Consider the following 21,093-nt stretch of genomic DNA (forward strand, 5'->3'; position numbering starts at 1 on the left):
ACTTGCTGTGTTGGTGATAACACTTTAAGGCTAGGCATACAGAAAAACACTACATGGGCAGATCTCCCCATTTCCTCCTAATTCCATCCTTGACTCCACAAAGGCAAGGATAAGGAGCTACTTGTCTGGAAGTGGCAGGAACAAGCTTGAACAGTATGCTTCTCTACTACCTAGATGTATTCCTTAGGGCATATTTCCATATATTTTATGTATTGCTACTTTTAATGTGGTAGCACAGCAGGCCTCACAATCAGAGGCTGGAGTCTTTGTGCTATTTAGGAAATACCTAGCACCAATGTCTTAACTGTACCAGGCAAATATTAAATAATAATAGATACTCTCAAAAATAAATGGAAACCCTTCCAGGACATCTCACTTGATGAAGTTTAGGGATACTTGTTAGTGGGAAAATGCATTGCCTTGGAAAACAAGTAAGGGAGACCTGAAGAGGACAAGGCTTGGCCTTTTACACCTGTGGCAGCCCTGCAGGACTTGGGATTTAAGCAATGCCTGCTCTACCCTGGAGCCAATACCTCTGGTTTGGGAGGGACTACCCTTGGATGAATCATGGCCCAGGCTTTGAGTTTGTAATGTAACCAGGAGACTTTAGTATGATACATATTCGTGATATGGAACTGAGGATTAGACTAGAGAATGGAAATGTACAGCACACATTATTATTATGACTAGAATCCCAAAGTGTGTGACATATCACCAGAGTGGCTAATCCATTCGCTGTCATTTTAATCCAAATTCTGCAGCTACAAGAAAAGATCCAGCTAAATTAGTGAAACGGGAGAGACATGGCCAAACAGGTAAGCAGACATAAAACAGATAACATCTACATAAGGAAACTTTGTTGTAGCTGTGGCGCTAATAGCTGGCAACAACTCGAGGAAGCGTTAACATATTTGGTACAAGCTGGCTCCAAAAAGCAATTACAATTTCAGCAGCACAAAGTTTTGAAATGGACCATAAAAAGCTTTGCATCTAAATACATGTGCAGACAGTCAGCAGTCACAATATGTGGACTAATAGTCAGAACAAAATGCACATGAAAGTTATACAGCTTGCAATTAACTGTAAAGGACACAGCCGCAATGGGTGTAACACTCAGTATGTTCCTGCTACACACAGACCCTAGGCTTTCTACCTATTTCAGGCAATCTCAGATATGGTTTTCTCCAGGCTAGGTTTGCTACACGGTGTTTAACTAGATCTCTACGTGTGCTGCCTCAGCATCCTCCATTTTTCCCTGGGTTCTGCGTCCATTCTTCAACTCTCTTCCTGCTGAGCACAGTACCTGCTCCACCTCCCCTCCTCACTTCCCAAGTCTGCATGGCTGGAGCAAAACTCCAGAAGCTGAGTCAGTGCCACCCAGAAGTGTGTAAACATGCTACTCTCACTTCCTGACCTGAGCTAGCCCAACCCCAGCTCCAGCTCCTCCCTGTAGCACATAAAGCTGGCTATTATGTTTTCAAACTCCCAGCCTCATAAATTGAATTTAGTTTATCAACAGATCAGTTGGCAAGCCCTTACACGACTGCAAGGCTTCAGCCTTTGCCTTGCAGTCCTCACCTGATGTAATCATTGCTGGATAGAGTGTTAAGTGTTTACAGACACTGAAGTTGTTTGCTATCTATTCAACAGCATTTCTTTGACTTTTGATAAATTAATGAGTTACCTGGTTTTGCTGGCATAGCTTTGTCAGGCTTTTCGCATTGTTTATTCTGTACCAGCGGGCTGCGTGTTACTCTTCTCTATTAAAACATGGTGGATAACTGTCAAGCTTTCACTGCCTTTGCCCCTTGCATTGTGCTGTTTTGGTCTATTTGTGTGTTTAACTGAGGCAGGGTCTTGCGCGTAACATAACTTCCTTTCAGTTAGCTTTTATCACCAGTTAACCTAACAGCAAAAATATCAAAGCTGTTCTTGTCTTATAGGTTTATTCACTCTTTTTTAAAAATGATTCTTTGTATATGCTATAGCCAATGTTTCCAGAAATAAACTTCTTACAGAAGCTAACTCCCTAGCTAGTTTTCACAATTCATTTTGAAAATGGTTTAATCAGACTCCACCTCCACTTTTCCCTTTTGCAGTCACCTCAGGCTGCTTAAAAGCTAGCTAGTCCTTCCTTGACTGCATTGCTTTCATCTGAGTCCAGTGACATTTCTCCAACATTTAACAGGGCCAAAGGTAGCTGAAACTCCCTTTTGATATGTTGGTGGATGCTTCAATATGACTCGCATTCTTCCCAAATTAAATAGTAAGATCCTTAGGGCAGGGAATGTTTTATTCTGTGGTTGAGTAGTACGTAGCACAAAGGAGTTCACTTTCACATATTGCCTTAATACAAATAATTTTTTTTGGCCTGAAGTGTTTCTGGAGACTTAATTTACAGCCTAAATCACAGAGCAAAAGGGAATGTGAGCTATTCAGAGATATATGTGCTTTTACACCACCTGAAATGGCCTTAAGGTAAATGAGAATCAGGCCCAAAGTGCAGGTTTATATTTTCCATCAAAGACTATTTTAGTCTCAAGTAACAACATTTTTCTCCCTCATCCTGTTTTTATCTGCATCTTTATAGCTGTTTCAGTGGAACTATGAAAGAGGTCAGCAAGTTAAACTATTTTTTCAACATGCTGACATTTTAATTTAAAAGGATAACGGAAATGAAGAGCAAGGATTTCAAGAAAAAAAGATACTAAGGCTTTCTTTCCCCTTCCCTTCTTCATTCATTCAAACTTCAGTGCACAATACCTTAGAAACTACCGCCAGTAACAGGTAACACAAGAGAAAAATATATATTATTTGCACATTTCAGGAAAACATAACTTATTTGCTTGACGTCAGTTTTCCTTAACCCAGTGTATTAGGCATAGGAGTCAGAATTGTTAAAAATACACTCAGTTTTGTGCATTAACAAGTTAAAATCACATAGAACTTCAGCGCAAAAGGGCTCCAAATAAATTAGCCTCTGGAACAATTACAAAACAATACCCACTGCCCAGCAGGAACAAAAGTTTCTATGGAGCAGGGTTTTCTTCAGTCAACTTCACGCCCTGATGTATCCAGATTAATTTTATACAGTTATAAAACTGAAACAAAAACATTTTGTATAGGTAATCCAATAAAAATAGCATAAAAGGAGATTAACACTTGGGTTTGGACAAGGAAGAAAATAAACAAAAGAAGCACTTTCAGAATTTGATGTTTCTTGAAACTGTATATACAGCTGTGTCTGTTTTCTAAGCCTAAATGTGTTTTTGGTTTTACAGAAGTACAAATTACTTCTATATTGTCCTTCAAACATACTTAGTATTTTTTAAACATGCAGTATATGAGATGGCCCTGGGGCATCATATTTTTCAATCATATGACTTTATTGTTCTTTAAGGTCAATATGCTGTGCTTTTAAAGATGGAAGTCAAAGTAATCATGAAATGTAACCCCTTAGAATTCCAGTCTTCCAGCCACAAAAATACTCAAGGACCAAGATAATGTCAGCCTCCAATAGATTAAGAACCATTACGAAGTATAGCAGACAGACAGATGCACAAAACAACCAATCTTGTCTTCCTATTAGATATAAAAATGTTTGCAAAGTTGTCTCCCTCCCCCTTTCTCCTCTAATCACCCTACAAAAGCATTAGTGATTTGGGTACTTTGTTTTAGTTGCCTTTGGAGTGACATTCAAATATTTCGGTCTGTACTGCAGATCCCCTAAATTAATAAAATAATAGAAAACACCCAAGTCAATTTGATGCGTCTCATGTTCAGAAATCCTTTGGGACTGTAGATCCAGATATTTAAACAACGTAAACATATTGCAAGGTGCCTAGTGAGATTTACAGAAGCTCCTACCCACATAGGAAGGTACTTAAAGACCTTTGAAAATCTGGCTTTTATGAGCTTATGTCCTAAAGGAAGCAAAGCGTTTCCAAAAAAATTTACTCCTCATCCAAGACCTAGAGAAACTACAGCTCAGTTGCTGTTTGTGGGAGGAGTGTTTTATTATGACATTAAACTCACCCCAGTACACCAGCTAAGAACAGGAAGCCAAGCCTTGACAGTTCCAATGTAAGAAGAGAAGCAGGAAGCGTGTAATTTGATTCTTTAAGGATATCTTCCAACACGGAATCTCTTTAAAAGTTCCAGTCTAGCTGGACACTGTCAGGTAGTTCTGGCCCTATTGGCAATGTCCTTCAGCACTTTATTTACAATAACTTATAGTTTGCTAGTGTTGTTTTGCACACTAAACAGAAAGGAGATACAATTTGAATGCCCCAGCTGTCATCTTGTTATTTTACTTTTTGGGGGGAAGGCACTCTGTATCCTCAGAATTTCCTGTTTAACAAAACACTCTGTATACAGCTATTTTTAAAGAAAATATTTTATTACATCATGGAAAAAAGCATAATCATCCAAGTTCATATTGTTTAAAAAAATGTAAATTTTAGACAGCGTGTCGGTATATTCTGTTCCACATGGGAATGATAAGAAGACTCTATATCATTACTAGATATTGCACAGTCTGAAAGAAACAAAAACAAATCACATGATCTTGGGAACCATCTCACATTATGAAAAACCTACTAAGAAACATTAAAAAAAACCAAAACAAAAACACAACCATTTCTTTCTACAGTAGCTTTACGTTTATAATTCTTGGAATGACCATATTCCACTGAAGACCATCTCAGTGACAGGAAGCTTCATTTCAGCAATCCCTTGTGCAAATAAGATGAATAAAAAAATAATAATGCATTTAGTCTGTTGATATTATGTGGGCAACAACCACCACACATTTGTTAGATCCCTGCCTGAAACAACTGGATTTAAGCCATAAGTTTTGCCTGCAACTCCATCTCTGCAGCCCTTTTGAGTGCAACATCCACCAGAAGCTGAAATCCACTAAAATCCTGGTTGAGATCTGGCGGAGTAGGAGGAGGAGTGTTAAAAAGCCCACTTTGTGCATTCACACCAGGTCCCAGTTTAGTGGGATCCTCATTGTATGCGAGGGAGTTTTCTGTGAAGCCACTGGCTAGTGCATACTGCAAGTCTGTGGTCTGGCCTATGCCAGCTGGCTGGCAGAAATGGAAAGGGGTATCTTTCAATGAAGTTACAGTAGTATGGCAAATCACTGAAGGTCGAACCAAGATAGATCCTGGGGAAGAAGATTTAGAAGACAGATTCTTGTTTGGTCCTGTGGTACCGGAAAGGAATGAGCTCTCCTCCAACAGTGGAATGTAGTTTTTTGTGCCAATGGAAGACTCTACTGGACTTTCAGAAATCTTGGTCCCTCTTCGTGATATAGTGAACTGGTTTGGGTCCTTGCCATCCTTTCTTAGCATGTCAGGTAAAAGCCTGCGGCGTGCATTGATAAACCAGTTGCAGACCTGGGGATATAATGACATCTTAATTTCTACCTTCATTCATTTCCGACTATGTGCCATTAGAGTCATTCAGTTAGATTAATAAATACCTTCAAGAAGTTTCCTTAACTACAGGACAAGAGAGACATTGACAGGCAAGTTCTGACACACCCAGCAAAGGCCTTTCCCTTTTAATTGTTCTATACCAACTCCTCTCTCCTTGCACAAAAAGCCCCAAGACATCTAAGGACTGCTAGCCTGAACTGAAAAGCTTAGCTTTTAACTCTGCACATATATTAACCTGTTAGCTATTGTTCTCTGTGTCTAGGTTAATTAACAACAGGAAAACCTTCTCTCTGTGAAAAGAGCCACTCCTCCCACAAACAGTTACTGATTTTCCTTGTTCAGCTGACTGTGTCAACAGACATAACATGAATTACCTCATTTAAAGTTTGTCCTTGTTTAAATATCAAACCAGTTTCCTGGGCAATAGTGGACAGCTTAACGTCTTTTTAATGTTTACTATATAAAGTAGTTTTTCCTTCTTATGGTACATTAAAGAAATTTTACTCAATAGGTAGTTATGAACTATACACTAAAGTACAGAGCTATGAAAATAAAGCATCCAGTAATGCTCCCCACATGCCTGCAGTACTTCCCAAATCCCAAGAAATTTAAAATGCTATGGAAACATTCATACATTAAGTTCCAACATTTGTCTACTACCGTTATGCCCATTTTACAGGAGAGGGAAGCATGGCAGAAAAAATCTAAGCGGTGTACCCAGAGTCACTAGCAAGGCCCAAACTAGAACCACACTCATATTCCAAAATACAGGCTTGATATCCCAAAACATATGCATGCTACATGCAAGTAGTTTTATCTATGCAAACTGTCCTACAATGACTTCAGTTAAACAAATCAGAGGTATGTATGTTTAAGCATTTGTAGGATTAAGCCCTAAATTACTATTTTAATAGTGAAAAGAAAATATATAGTGTTAATACCTGACCTCATTACTATGATCATTTTCCTTATATGCATGCTCCCTGTCCCCAGTGAGCATTTCCAAACAGCCTTGTTGTATTTTAGCCACTGATCTTGCACAGGCTAATGTCTATGCTTAACTCTGCTTGCTGTGAGAACAGACAATTCATGAAGTTACGTATGTGCACAGGACTTGCAAGATCAGAAGCTTCAACTCTAAGCTTTATCTCCACATATAGAAGCTTTTGGCTGCCAATTCCACTCACATCTTTGGGTAGTATAGCACTTTATTGGGACGGGAGGAGGGCAGGGAAAGAGGAATGTACTTTTCAATGCCCATACCTGTAGTGTGGAAAGGTGTGTTTGTCGAGACAATAGTGCTTTTTCTTGCTCTGAGGGATAGGCATTATACCGGTGTTCATACAGCCAATCCCGAAGAATCTGCACAGACTCCTTGGGCAGGTTACCACGTCTCCTCCGTTTGCTCGAGCCAGCAGAAGAGGAAAGATCCAGTGGGACATCCATGGTGTCATCATCCTCTGTCTCACTGCCAGATATTGCAACTACACCTACAACAATAAAGAAGCAAGAACAGTCATTTCAGTTCAATAAACTTGCTTTTTTTCCCTTCCCTCTCCCTTCCCCTTGGCTCAGACACTTTTTTTATTATATTGGCTGACTTCAATGTGAATCAAGCCACAGCCTCATGTTTCGAAGATGTGTACTATAGCTATAGCTTGTCAAGCTGTAGTTCCCTGTCAATTGAATTAAAGTGGCACCAACAACTTGTTCCTTGGAGGATTCTTCTCCAGATATCCTCACTTACTGGTTCCCTTAGCAACCTTTTATCTGATCACATACAGCAGATGACTTCCATTTGATGCTAAAGTCACACCAAATGTTGACCAGCAAAGGGTGGTTGGTATGCACTCAAGGCTAACCGTCTCATAGCTAGGCAAAAATGCTACTAGAAAAAGAATGTAAATACATACATTGAACTTCGGGTGTTTTAAATTATAGTTTAACATGCTGCTGCTTCTCCCTTGATGAGGGGTAACTTGTAGGTTTTATATGTTATCAAATCTTTCCAGAACTATTAATAGAAAAAACATGGTGTAGGAAAAGAACAGAAAAACAAGCTGTGGCTGGTTGTCCTGAAGCTTCACAGAAATTTCCCCATTAAGTAAAAGTGCACAGAAAGGTTAGCACAAGTATCTAACTAGCATCACAGATGGGACAGAATTTTATTCTTCTGGAGAACATGCCCTACTTCAACTCTGTCCTGATTAGTTATGCTTTGAACCTCACTATTTTCTTCACACTTTGACTGGTTTACTTACTCAAATTTTGACATACATTTACAGGAAGGACTCCAAATTTACAGTTTGCACATCCTCCCATTGAACAAGGAATTTATTTTACTAATGCATTTAAAATAGATTTTGCAATTGATTCAGTAAACCCAGTACAGTAGAACCATAGTATATAAACAAACAAATATTTTTGATGACTGAACAGTCATCAATTCTGCTTCTTCAGTAAAGTGTACAATATGACTGAGGAAGCAAAACAAATAGCATTGTAATCCCCAGAGGAAACCATGCTCTGGCTTTAAGTACTTTAATCCCAACAGAAATTTAAGGAATTTTACAAGCCATATATAAACCTAAATCACAGATGCCTCAGCTGCAATCAGTTTGGTGACTCCTGACTTGCAGTGGATTTGCTTCTCAAAAGCATTTTCTAGAAATTAACAAAGTGAGAACTTAACTTATATTTCCTTTGTTTGAACTTCCATCTTACTATAAAAAGAAGCCTGCACATTTATAATTACTATCCAAGTTAAATGCCAAACAATACAGTCATATCTGAAGCTTTTCTATTTCACAGACAGCCTAAAACTCTACATTAATGTTCATACTTATAGATGAGGAGTAAGGGTTAGAGAGAAAACACTGAGTTTTCCAGCAGGAGTTTCATAAATGCACATGTAGGATTTTTGAGGTATTATGATGCTCAGCTATATTAAGTTTTTCTTTTTTGCCTTTTCATGGGCAAATTGTAATATTGTTAAATTTGAAAATATTCAAATTTATTCTGCCTGTTTTCACAGGCAGATTGTTCATGCACTGTGAATAATTACAATTCATTCCATGATGGTTACTCAAGTAACTTGAATGGTATTGTTTCCAATCTCTGAATGGATGATTTATGTAACTAAACAACACTGAACTGTAGGTGTAACAGATGCATAACAATTTATGCTGTGATGTTTAGTTACTTAAGTTACTCAGTCAGAAACACGAAATTAAAAAATCCAAAGTAAATTCTGAATTTTGACTTGATCCTTAACAAACACAGACCCTATTTTTACAAGCCTTTGTTATCACCATTCCAAGTCTTTTTTCCTTTAAATCCATAGTAACTTCATACTGATTTTTTTTTTGCTTAGGCAAATTAAATTTACAATTTGATTTTCATCACAATTAAGTCCTTCTACAAAGCAGCTTGGTAGTGGTAAGCAAAAACTTAGACTTACTAAAACTACTTCACAGGATTCACCTAACATTTTCCAGGCTGCTCCTATTGCTTCACAGAATGTATTGAGGGTTGCTGCACTGATTTTTAATTTTTTAAAATGTTTTTTTCAAAGTATACTAGGCTCTGGGGATCCTTATCAAATCAGAGACCTTGGGAAATAGAGAGAGGCAGATGGTGGAGACTGAAAACCAAGAACTAAGATAAGTCAATGAAACTGCTCAAAGGAGTAAAATTGTGTACGTAAGTGTTTGCAGAACCAAGCTCTACCAATTAAATCCCTTTGGCTCCCTCTCCTAAGCTCTAACAAACAATTACAAATGCCTCATGAAAGCATCTTGCTAACCAAAGCCTTGGTTTTTGAACTGTTCCTTTGCATCATCTAAAATTTTACCTAAAAAAAAAAAAACTATCTGAAATTCAGAGGTCAAAAATATTTTTGACAGTGTTATCTTCTCATACCCCATTCCTTTTTTTTTTTAAAGTAAGAAGTTGTTTTTCAATGAAGTTGTCTTACTGTAACTCAGTAATAAAAGAAATGAAACCGCACCAGACTCTGCTCTTTGATCTGCTTGCTTAGTGTGACATGGTCCCTCAATTAATAGGTTAGTGACACAAACCAAGTTTTGCTTAAACAGGAACAAACTGTATTACAAGTTCTCATTGAAATGAGCATCAGCTTTCTAAACCTTTAGCAAACATCTCTAGAATATGTACACATAATGCAGCAACAGGAAGTGAAGGCTGCAGATCTCACTCCCCCAGTTGATAGTCTACTACAGCAGAAGCCACGTTGGTGCTGTCAAGGCTCTGTTTTCATTAGAACATTCCTGCTGATTACAAGCCAGCTTTGTTTTTTCTTCTTGTTAGTAATCAGACTGTACACTGCTGGTTTCCTGTTTTAACAGGGCCCAACTGAAAGGCTTCCTGGCTAGGCTCCATGTCTGGACCATGAACTAATGGTTATATACACCGTAGAATAAGGACACATACATAGGTAGAGCAACTCTGACTTAGTTTAACTGGTTCAAAAGACTATGTTGGCATTAAATTTTGGCATAAGATAAAGTTTACATCATGGTAGCATAAGGGAATAGGAGCAGTTAAGATCATTTGATATGAGTAGTGGAGAGTTAGCCGTGTTAGCTGGGCAGAAGGCAGGGCAGGGTAGGGTAGCAAGACTAACAGCTTCTGCCTCACAGAAGAGCATCTACACTGAGCTTTTCCCCCATCTAACTGTCATAAATACATACGCAGAGAACGCCTGAGAACCAAAACAAGACCCTGACTCTGATCCTATGATTTTTGCTCTGATGAGCTAGTCCTTATTCACTCAAGTCAAGTCATCTTATTTATTTCAATAGGATTACTGCTTTAACCTGTAAGGTTTATAAGAGCTCCCCATTCAGATTATATATATTGATTTACCTGTCCCCCACTTCTTATCTATCAACATATGAAAAATTCAAACTACTGTTGTATCATATCACAGGCTAAAAAATTCGCAGATCATGGAAGATCAACCCTGACTACTTCATAAAAATTTGTCCTCAATACTTGAAAGTTGCCAAATATTTAGCCAAAGTATGGTTAAAAGTATTTTGGTTTTGTTGTTGTTGTTGTTTGTTTGTTTTTTTACAGACTAGAGGGATAAATCTGATGGGAAATAAAAACTGATTGTGACTAGTTTTGCATAATAATGAGTGTAGTATAACTACTACTTGGAAGTATGGACCCAAGCAGAGGAGCTGACAAAAAATGAGGTAGGGCAGAGTAGGATTTATACACAGGAAAAAAAACTGAATGAAGTTAAAGCAAATGTACATTTAGGCTGCATATTAGAGATAGATATCCTAACATATTGCAGAAGACTTTCACAAGGAAAGCAGTTGCAGCCAACTGTTGTTCAAAAAGTGTGCTGCACAGAACTGCCTCCCTTCTGCAGAAGTAGACTAAATCACCTCCAGCACACACTCCCCACTTTTATGCAAGTATCTCTAGCTCGGTTTTTATACAGTTATATTGGAGAATTTGCAGTCTAAGCCTACCCACCACCCCCAACTGTAATTGACTGCATACAAATGAGCAGTCTCAAAGAACATATGCCTTTATTTTGGCCATTATCTTTGCAAGATTAGGTCCTAAATTGTAAAATTGACAAATTAAAGGGAAGTTTATAAATATCAGACTGGTCCCATCAACTGAAGACCAATTATCATTACCATCATTTATTAACTAAATTCTTACCATTCACTGAGAAATTTAACGTAGTACTGTACATGCAAGTTCAAAAAAAAAAAAAAAGAGATTGTAGTTAAAATCTTATGTGAATTTGGGGGGGGGTGTAAGCAGCTTAAATAGTTTGCATAATGAATCAGGTCTAACAAAGGAGCTATGGGAATGTGAGGGAATTTCCAGAACAAGGAATTGAAAGTTTTCCTTATCCCTTGAATGTACTTTTCACAAGTGGAGGAACCAGTTTTCTTCCCTGTGCTTTTCACAGCTTGAACTTTCAGAAAACAGTCACACTTGGCTATTCTGTAGAAAACAGATATAAAAATCCCTACAGAAAACAAATACCCCCCCCCACCCCGGGGGAGGGAGTATTTTTAAGAGTACAAGAAAGAAAAATGAAACAAGGTCAGGCTTTGAAAGTTCGTGAATGGAGTCCCGAGCGCCAGGCCACAAATGCAAACTGGAAGTCCAGACTTTAATAAAAAAAGCCCCTGTGTAAACACCTTTTAAACGTTTTTAAAAGTTTTCATTCTTTTGTAAGCTTCTCAACTTCTAATGTCTGCCACATGAATTCTAAACTCACAGTCTCAAAAGTTCTCCTTCCACCATGTCACCTTTCATTGTTTCCATTGTTTCAGAAACAGAACTCCCAATTCACAGGGCAGATCACACACACATGCACACATACTTGGTAACTTCATCAGCTTTTTCCACACACATGTACTTGGGAGGTGGTGAGAATAACCAGTTGGAAAGTGTACAAAGTTTGGTATTTAAACAACCAGTAGCTGCCCTCAGGGAGAGGAGTACGAACAATGGAAGCAACAGCAGACAGGAAACTAACTCACCACTACTGTGCAAATAGGGAGCAAAGGAATGTTCTAAAAATAACTAGTCTAAATAATTCAGTTAAACCATATAAAACCACTTTCAATAACGTTAAGACTCTGAGCAAACCTCCGATGGCTGAGAAATTTGGAGTCCCATGCTGTAACTCTCTGGGAATACAGGGCTGGGTTTGGTATGCAGCACGTTATCTAAGATACCATTCCAGTCAGAAGACTAAAATATTTGAGCAAGGGAGGCTGGCTTATAAAAACACCAAGTTTCATTTTGAATTCTTAAGTCCTTGGTTTTTGAGAGTTAAAAAAAAAAAGATCACGAGTGTTCCTTCAACTTAGCATTTATGTTTTAATGTCCTTCGTATGTTTTGTTTCCAATCAATGGAGTGCGAGACTTTTCATGAGTGCCAAAAGTACATTATGAGAGCACACATCTGAACTTGTATAGCGAGCATTCAGAAGATGCTTCGAGATGTGTATAAATGTAGGTGCCGAGAGCCGCGGGAACATTAACAATGGAGTAGATAGCTGTACTTTGGATCCACGAGAAGGTGTAGTTAAAAAAAAAAAAAAGTATAGTGAACATGCGCAGTGTTGTCTCTCTCAACTCACTCTTGGCTGTTTTAAAGGTCTTTAAATACAAAAAAAAAAAAAAGCCAACAACCAACTAACAAACCAAACAAACCCAAAACTTTTACTTCCTTTCTGGAGTATGAACCTACAACTGAAAACAAAAAGTTCATAGGAAACAAATATGTTAAAAAGCTGTCCTTAAATGCACTCAAAATTGTATCTTTATAACAGAATTGTGTTTTGAAGGCACTCCAGCGATTACATGCAAAGAGTGAGGATCTGTTGGCTATAACATCTGTCTAATTTCATCTCCTGAAAACTTTTCCGAGTGTGTTTACCACTCTCTCCCACCCCCCTCCTAGTTGTGGAAACTTTTATATCACTTTTAGGCTATAAAACAAAAGAACAAAAACGACTAAAAACAACCAGACAGGGACTTTTGCCAAAAGGGGAGAGAGAAATCAGATATTTTAAGAACTAAAGATTAAAAAACCGCCCAAAGCCTGACTTGCAATTCCCTTCCAAGCCCTACGTCTCCCATGCTCACTCTCAAACAAAGAGTTGAGGGAGCTTCCTTGCCTGCCCCTTGTCCCGAGACTTGGCTTTGGTTTTTCCTCCGGGGAAAGTTGGGGAAAAGGATCAAAGAGCCTCGTCCTTGGTGACCTGCCTGGAGACATCTTGGAGGGGCAGGAGAGAGGGGTCGGTTTGATGGGAAGGGAGAAGGAGGGCGAGGGGCAGGAGGCTGGTGTGCACACAAAGCGGGAGCCCAACATGTTTCTTGACAGCGAGCCAGCGGCATGGAGGGAAGCTGCGGCCAAAACAACAGCCCCGCATGTTTTGTCTGGAAGCGAAACATCATCCGCTGCCATTGGGGGCAACGGCTCCAGAGAGCGGCAGCGGGACAAGGACAAAGAAGAGAGGACGCAAAGTGCGCGAGGGGGTCAGCGAAGTAAACTCCGCGGATAAGTTTTAAACGCCCGGCAGAGCACGAGGCACAGGGGCGAGGCGGCCGCGCTCACCTACCTCGCTTCGTTTTCATCTTGAGCTCGGGGCGCCGCGGCGCGGGGACCCTCCGGCTCCAGGCAGCCGCCACCAGCCAGCCAAGTCGCCGCCTCCCCGAGCCCCTGGGCAGCAAGGCGAGGGGCAGCGATCGCACCCCCAGCGCCGCGTGCCCTGCGCCGCCGCCGCCGGCCCGCAGCTCTGCCCCCGCCCCCCTTTTCTTTGTGATGCGTCTGGCTGGGAGCCCCCTTCCTCCTCCTCCTCCGCCCCGCGCCGAGCCGGAGTGAGACGCGGCACCGAGGAAGCGGCGACACGAGGTCCGCCCCCCCCGCCCCGCCACTGCGAGCCGCACCAGCGCCGCCTCCGCGCCCGCACTGTGGGGGGCGCAGCCCTTACACACACACGCTTCTTACACACCCCTACAGACGCCTCATTACCCTTACACACTCTTACCTATTACCCCCTACACACACCTTCCCACCCTTACTACCCCTTACACCCCCTCACCCCTTACACGCCGCTACACACGCGTTACGTCTCCCCTTCCGCACACGCTTGACATACTATCCTTACACGCCCTCCTATACACACACTTCACCCCCCCTCCCCCTTACACGCGCACGAGGCGAGGCTGCGGGGCAGGGGGAGCCCGGTGCCCCCCGGTGGGGGGAGGGGGAGGTTGGACTTGACAGCTCCCCGCACCTCGCCGGCTCCTGTGGCTGCCGGCTGAACCGCCCACTCCCGAGCGTGTCACGGCGCCGGAGGGAGACGCGCTCCGCTCCGGCGGGCCGGGGGTGGCACTGCGGGAGACCCCCGGAGGGCCGGGGCGAGGGGGGCCTTGCCGGGCAGAGCGGGCGGCCGCACGGCGGCGCTGCTTTCTGCCTCACGCGCTCTGAGCCCTCGCTGAAACCGCCTCCCCCCACCCCGCGTGGCGGGCTGCCCCCGGGCTTTGCACCCGCCCCTTCTCCCACCGCGCGCGGGGAGTCTCCCTGTGCGAGGCTAAGCTAGCTCCCCCCAACCCCGCGGCTTTGCTGTGAGACAGGAGCGCTCACGACGCTAAACAAACTGAAAAAAAAAGCATCTCGCTCCCAGCCTGACTCATGGCTGCGAGACGAGCACGTGGCTCAACAGCCGTTTATTTTGCTCCGAGCCCGACAGGGGCCGGTGGGACGCGGGGTGCCCGGGTGCAAGGCCCGAGGGAAGCTGCCAGCCCCCCTCCCCCTTCCAAAACGGGGCCGGCAAAGGCAGCGGCCACACGAGGCTGCTTGAGCCTGGGAAGGAAAAGAGACCTCCCCTCCGGCCCCCACAAACTGGTGTCTGGGCCAAGCTGGGAGCTCTCCTCAAAGAAACTTTCCAATCCCAGATCCGCCATACGCAGCCGATCCCTGTCCTCGCAATGCGCCCAAACCCAAGAGGTCAAGGAACAGCATGACAAAAAAATAAATCTCCCAAGTCCTGTAACTATATATATTTTTGCACGGGGGAGCGGCACTGGAGAGAAAACAGCTGTTGCCTTGTGCACTGGGGACAGATGTGAGGGGGAGGGGGAGGGGAAGGCGGCTGTTGAGCAATGTCAGTTAACAAGGCTCCAGTGTTTGCTGCTGCGGGGAGTCGTGGTTCTCTCGTATTTACCGTGAGGCTGTTTGGGGCAGGGATTGGTAGCTCATATCCGGTGGTGTCTGTCTGAGAGCGGAGAGTGAGTCGAGAGTGAGTGAAGCGAGACCCGGCCCAGCCAGACGCAGTGACTCAGAGGAGCTTAGCCCAGTGCAGAGCGAGCAGGGGAGGAGACAAGCTGCCTGCGGGGGGGAGAAGCTGTCTGTTGTGTAACTCTGGAAGCTTCAGCAAAGGCAGCCTTTCCCACAAAGCAAATCGTGTAGGCGAGCTTTCCCAGTGTCCTTCCTCCCTCCGGGACTCAGACCAGGGGCGAGGGAGAGCAGCTCAGCTCCCCAGCTGGCCCTTTAAACTTGTCCTCACAATGGCTTGTTGCTGCTCCAAATCTGCTGGAGTCTGTGACTCTGCTGAGGTCCAAGTGTGCAGATAAGGATCCTGAAGCTTTAGCCCGGCCCTGCCCCACTTACTTGAAAGGAAAAAGGCTCAGTCCGGACTTGGCATTTTTAACATGACTTGAAAAGACACAGAATCAAACGTGTTTCCAAGGGACTGGGGATGACTCATGGGATTTTTTTTTTTTTTGAAGTTGTTTTGCTACCAGCTGTGAGGTCTGAATTTACAACTAGGGTTTGGCCCATTTCTTCCTAAGTACTCTCAGAAGGCAATTAAGTGGGCAACAATAGCCTGCACCAAGGGACCTTCCCCTCTGTGTATTTTTTTTTTGTTTTGGAGTTCCTTTCTATATAGCAGCCCAGCCAGCTCACATTCTCCCACTGCTGTTGCCCTTGAAGTTAGTAACTGGCTGGGAATTTCAGTCTTATTTTGAGGTGTAATCTTGCTCTCAATTGAAACGCTAAACAAGATTATTTTATTGAGGCTTTTGTCCTCCTGATCTTGCACTGATTTCTGGGTGGATGCATTCATTTCATGATGGAATATTAAGAGTGTGCCTTCTTCCACTGGAGTATATACTACTAGGATCTCTCTGGAGGGCAGATTAATAAAAATGGGTAGATGAACAGGATGATTTACTGGGAAAGATATTTGGAGTTTCCACAACAGAATTGGTTCAGAAACACTTTCCTATACCAGCTGGGCCCAACTTGGTGAATATTAGTGGACTTTTTTATGTGACTCTTAAGTTCCCCATTTGTAATGTGGGGGTATCATCTCACTTTACAGGATGTTGTGAACATGCATTAATCTTTGAAGGACTCAGCCTTCAGATATCTCTGGACATTATATACATATGAATGTCTGACCCCTTAATAAATCTTAAATTCTTGTCCACAATGACTTCCAGCAGTAGCAAGTTCCACAGTTCAATCACACATGGTATGTAATAGTATTTCCATTTGTTGCTTTGGAATTTCTCCTCTTTTAATTTTATTCAGACACAGAAAGCACATTCTGGATCCACCTTATCTGTACAATTCGTTTCATATACTATTATTTTGTTACCTTTTAAAGATAAAATTCCTTTTCTTCCATAAGAATTCTTCTGCACCCTGGATCATTCTATTGGGTATATTGGGTATCTTTCAAACATCATTGTGTTCAACAACATGGGTGCTTGACCCCTGAGTCCTGGGCCAGATCCAGCCCGTGGAACTATGCCATCTGACCAGTGGAGTTCCCCAAGGGCCTGGAAATTTGTCAATAGGGGAGTGGTGGCAGTATTAATCACCATTTCCCCACTGTCAAATTTCTGGACCCAGTAGCACACAGATGTATCCAGGTGCAAGAAGAGATTGGACTAGCATGCAGACCAAACCTATGCTCCAGTATCACATGGGATCTAGCCTGCTGATTAACCTCACACTGCTCATTCAGAAAGTTGGGCACTACCATTCTACAAGACCCTTTTTCTGAAACACGGGGGACCTATACTGTGTGCAGCTTCCAGATTAGGCTGCACAGATGTATAAAGCCATATTGTTTTACTACTAGTAGTAGTACTACTCCCATGCCACTACTCAACATATTGTTAACTTTTTTACCATAGCTGTACATTGAACAGAAGTTTTCAGTGAACTGGCTACAGTGAAACTTGGGTTTCTTCCTTATGCTTCCTTGTACATTGTACATTGAATTCTTTAAGCTGTGGGAGTTTATTTTTTTCGTCTAATATTAGAGGGAACCATTTATGCGTTGACAGTAAATGTAATTTCACATCAACTTGTCATTTACCATTTTTGTTTAAGGAATCTCTTGAACTAGTCACAGCCCTCTTGTCTTGATTAACCTGGATAACCTTGAGTCATCTGTCAGTTTAGTCCCTCATTCAAGATCCTTAATAAACATACTAAACAATACTGGGACTAATATGAAACCTAGAAACACACTGCTGTTAACCTTTTGCCATGATGAAAATTGACCACTTAATCCTATTTTTTGTTCCCGCCAGTTTTTGATCCATGACAATAATTAGCTTCTTCCTCCAGTGTCTACTTAGCTTCTTTAGTGGTCTCTTGCATGGGACCTTGTCAACAGCCTTCTGCAAGTCTAAATTAATTATGCCTACCAGCTGTGATCACATAATTAAAGACTATCTCAATGCAGATGGGTAAGAAGGATAAATTAAGACTGCACAGACAACCCATGCTGGCCTCTCTTAACTTTTGAGTGCTGGACTTTGTAACTTTAACAGCCTTTGCATGTTTATGTCTGTAAATTTCTAGCCTTTTCAAAGATCAAGGAGAAATAAAATAGAAACAGAAAATACATTATGTGGAGACATACTGAGTTATACATAGGTTATCATTTAGGATTGGGACATTTGGATCCACAATATGAGTTTTTTCTACTCAAAGTGACAGAATAACTGACAACAGGTCATTATTCTCCTTGTAGGCTGGCATTAGAGTAGGGGTTTCCTAAAGTTTTCTTCATGAAGGACCACTTAATGGGTTAGGCATCATGCTGGGGCCACATGACAAAATGAATCTACAGTCCAATACCTTTATGTTCAATAGATGTAAAATAATATGCTTTACATATACAAAGCTACAGTAAGGAGAATCACAGGGCTGCTGCTAAGGTTTGTCACTCAGTTACTCCTGAATAGTCAATGACTAGTCTCATCAATTAGCTTGTTCTGCCAAAGACAGCCACCATTAAGAAGTCCATTGCAGGCTGTATACAAATACTTTGTAGGGTTGTACTTTGCGAGCTGCTACACTAGAGAGAACCAACATATAGGACATGTCTAGGCTGCAAACTTACCATACCATGCAGTAGGGTGCTCAAACACACTTTGCTGCTCTATACTGGCTACCTTCTGAGCTGGAAACTGTAGATATGTTTCAGCAGCACTAATTAGCCTTCCCACAGCATTGGGCAGATGTGGCTATCTTATTTTGAAAAGCTTGTCTCACTTTCCATGCATTTTGTTTCCATTCTTTTGTTTTCCCTCCCAAGATGTTTTACCTGCTCTCTGCTAGGAAGGACTGCCCATCTGGGCAGAGAACAGAATACTAAAACACATGCTTCTTCTCCTGTTCCAGAGCAAAACTGAAGTCTTGGACATCTAGAGGAAGGGAGGTGTATTAGTTGGCTAAAATCTAGTTGGCTAAGCAGCATAGTAACATTCACCTAGTGCTATGGAAAGGCTAGTCAATGCTGCCAAAACAAAAGTACCCTGTTTCCAGCTCAGAAGGTAGCCCATGGAGAGCAACATGGTGTGTGCAAATGTGCCTCTGCCTGGCACAGATACTTTGCAGTGTAGACATTAACATATCTCACAAATATTTATCAACAGCAGAGGAAACACAACTTGTAGTTCAGTTATGGTGGTAAATGTTTTAATCCTTCTCCTCTGTTCCTTCCTGATGTCTTCTACTTACATCTTTGCTAGACTCTCCCTGTGCCATGCCGTTTCCCTCAACTGTACTTCTATCCCAGTCTCTAGGCATCTGGAAAGAGGGGCTTATTATTAGATGTGTTGGGAAATGTTAACTATAGGCCATGTTGCTAATGTCATTTGACATAACCTTGCAGCATCTGATGAAGTAAGCCACTGCTTACAAAAGCTTATACATCCCTAATTTAGCTAATCTATAACAGGGGTGTAAAATATATAGCCTAAGGGCTGGGTACAGCCTGTGGAACCGTTTCATCTGGCCTGGTGGCTGTACGATGGGCTACCGAAAGTTGCGGGGTATGGCAGGCCACAAAATTTGGGTCCCTGGGGTCCCATGTCTATTGACAGCAGCCCCCAAACCTGTGTAGGCCCATGCCACCTCACGCCCCTAGACCTGTGCTGCTACCCCCAGACTCAAGCTGCTGCCCAAACCCAGCTTCATGCTGCCACCTAGTGCCAGACCCACTGCAGTTGCTGCTGGCCCTCTGGGTCCAGCCCAGGGCAGGGGTGAATTTGATATCCTGGCTTTTGCATCCACCCTGCCTTTTGCCTTAGATTGAAAGCCTTATAGATATCCTGGGGAGTAGTTTATGGACCTTATGGAAGTGAATTATTAGATTTACTCTCACCTGGGATAATGGTACTCATTGTCCCGAATTCATTTAAAAATGAAAAATAAAACTTGATGAGTTGGATACATCAGGAACAAATTGCCTCTAGGTCTTTTGTTAGTAACAGTTTTTGTTGTCTTCAGATACATCTTACAGCTTTTTGGTTTGTATTCTTTGTATAAAATGTTATCTATATCTACAATGTAAGGCGGGACATAGCTGTTAGTATAAAACTCACCATTACAATTAATATGCTTGTTGACGGACTCAGCATAGCACTTGGAGCATGAGGAGAGAAGTGGGAAACCATTGCCCCATTCTGCAAACACTTACTTCTTCCTGACTGCTTCTCTGAGTAAAGTTTAAGCAAGTACAGGCTTGTCCTACAAACAAAAACAGTTTTTACCATGTTTTACTGTGAGTTAACTGCCAGGCATTAGCTCTCATAGCCGCATCCAGATGAGCAAGCACATGCCTGTTGCAGCATCTCAAAGAAGTTTGAGACGCTGCAAGAGGCACACTAGGAATGAAAAAATGTTCCCCATGCTACGTATTTGTAGTGCGGGCTCTGATTTTGATACCAGGAAATCTCAGTATCAAAAAAAAAAAATACAGTGGGAAAAAGTAGTGCAGGGAATGCTCCAAGAGGCTGGGTCATCCAAAGAGAGGCTCTGGGACCTGGCCAGAGTATCTCTATGCCTTCCCCCTTCCCCTGCTGCTCCAGCATGCCACACATGGCACCAGCCCAGCCCAGCCCAACCCGTGCACCCTTGGACAGAATCAGGCCAGCTCTTGTCACCCACGGCTGTCAGCACTGCAGGCAGAAGTCATGCACCCTCAGGCCCAGCCGGATCCTGCCAGCATGGGGCTGGCCTGCCTTGACAGCATGCAGGACACATGGAGGCAGGACCCAGCCGAGTCCAAGGGTGCATGGCTTCTACCTGCAGTGCTGAGAGCCATGGGTGACAGCAGGAGATGGCCCACTGTCCAAGGGTGCACACTCTGGGCCAGGCCAATGCCATCTGCAGCCAACAGGTCTGAGGTGGCCCTGTGCCACCAGGGGTCTGTGGCAGGAGTGAGCATAAGCACCCTGATGGCTGCTTCTGCTGCTGTGGGGGCGCTGTGTGCAATGAGGGGGGGTCTGTGTGCCATGCAGGGGACAGGCAGAGGTACCACCTGTTATCTGTCAGCTCCATGTTCCTGGGGAACCCTGCCACAGGACACAGACTGTCTGACTCACAAAGAATCGCCCCCCCCCCCACCTAAACAGAAACTGATTAAGATGCAGTGAGAGACACACCTAAAACCCTCCAGATAAGGGTGACAAAAGTGAAACAACTGCCCTAGGTCTCATTTGCATTGGAGATGGGGACAGATGACCATTCATTTACATGAGAGATGGAGAACAGAAAGCCTGTAGCAGAGACTGCAGTGAATTCTGGGATCAGCGAAGCAGG

General features: G+C 42.7%; 1 protein-coding gene across 2 annotated transcripts; it reads right to left on the reverse strand.

Moving 5' to 3' along the window:
* Nucleotides 1-4,380: 4,380 nt before the first annotated feature.
* On the reverse strand, nt 4,381-13,745 carry TGIF1 (TGFB induced factor homeobox 1). Of its 2 annotated transcripts, none has more exons than XM_019546518.1 (3): nt 13,577-13,745; nt 6,708-6,934; nt 4,381-5,402 (listed from the first exon to the last, which is right to left on the reverse strand). In XM_019546518.1, exons 1-3 carry the CDS (start codon nt 13,590-13,592, stop codon nt 4,842-4,844), a joined length of 804 nt encoding a protein of 267 aa, XP_019402063.1. In that variant the 5' UTR covers nt 13,593-13,745; the 3' UTR covers nt 4,381-4,841. The 2 variants fall into 2 exon arrangements, with proteins under 2 accessions (XP_019402063.1, XP_019402072.1); XM_019546527.1 differs by having other exon boundaries at nt 13,573-13,745.
* Nucleotides 13,746-21,093: the final 7,348 nt, after the last annotated feature.

The sequence above is a fragment of the Crocodylus porosus genome, unplaced genomic scaffold, assembly GCF_001723895.1.
Source record: "Crocodylus porosus isolate Cpor-Errol unplaced genomic scaffold, CroPor_comp1, whole genome shotgun sequence".
NCBI lineage: Eukaryota > Metazoa > Chordata > Crocodylia > Crocodylidae > Crocodylus > Crocodylus porosus.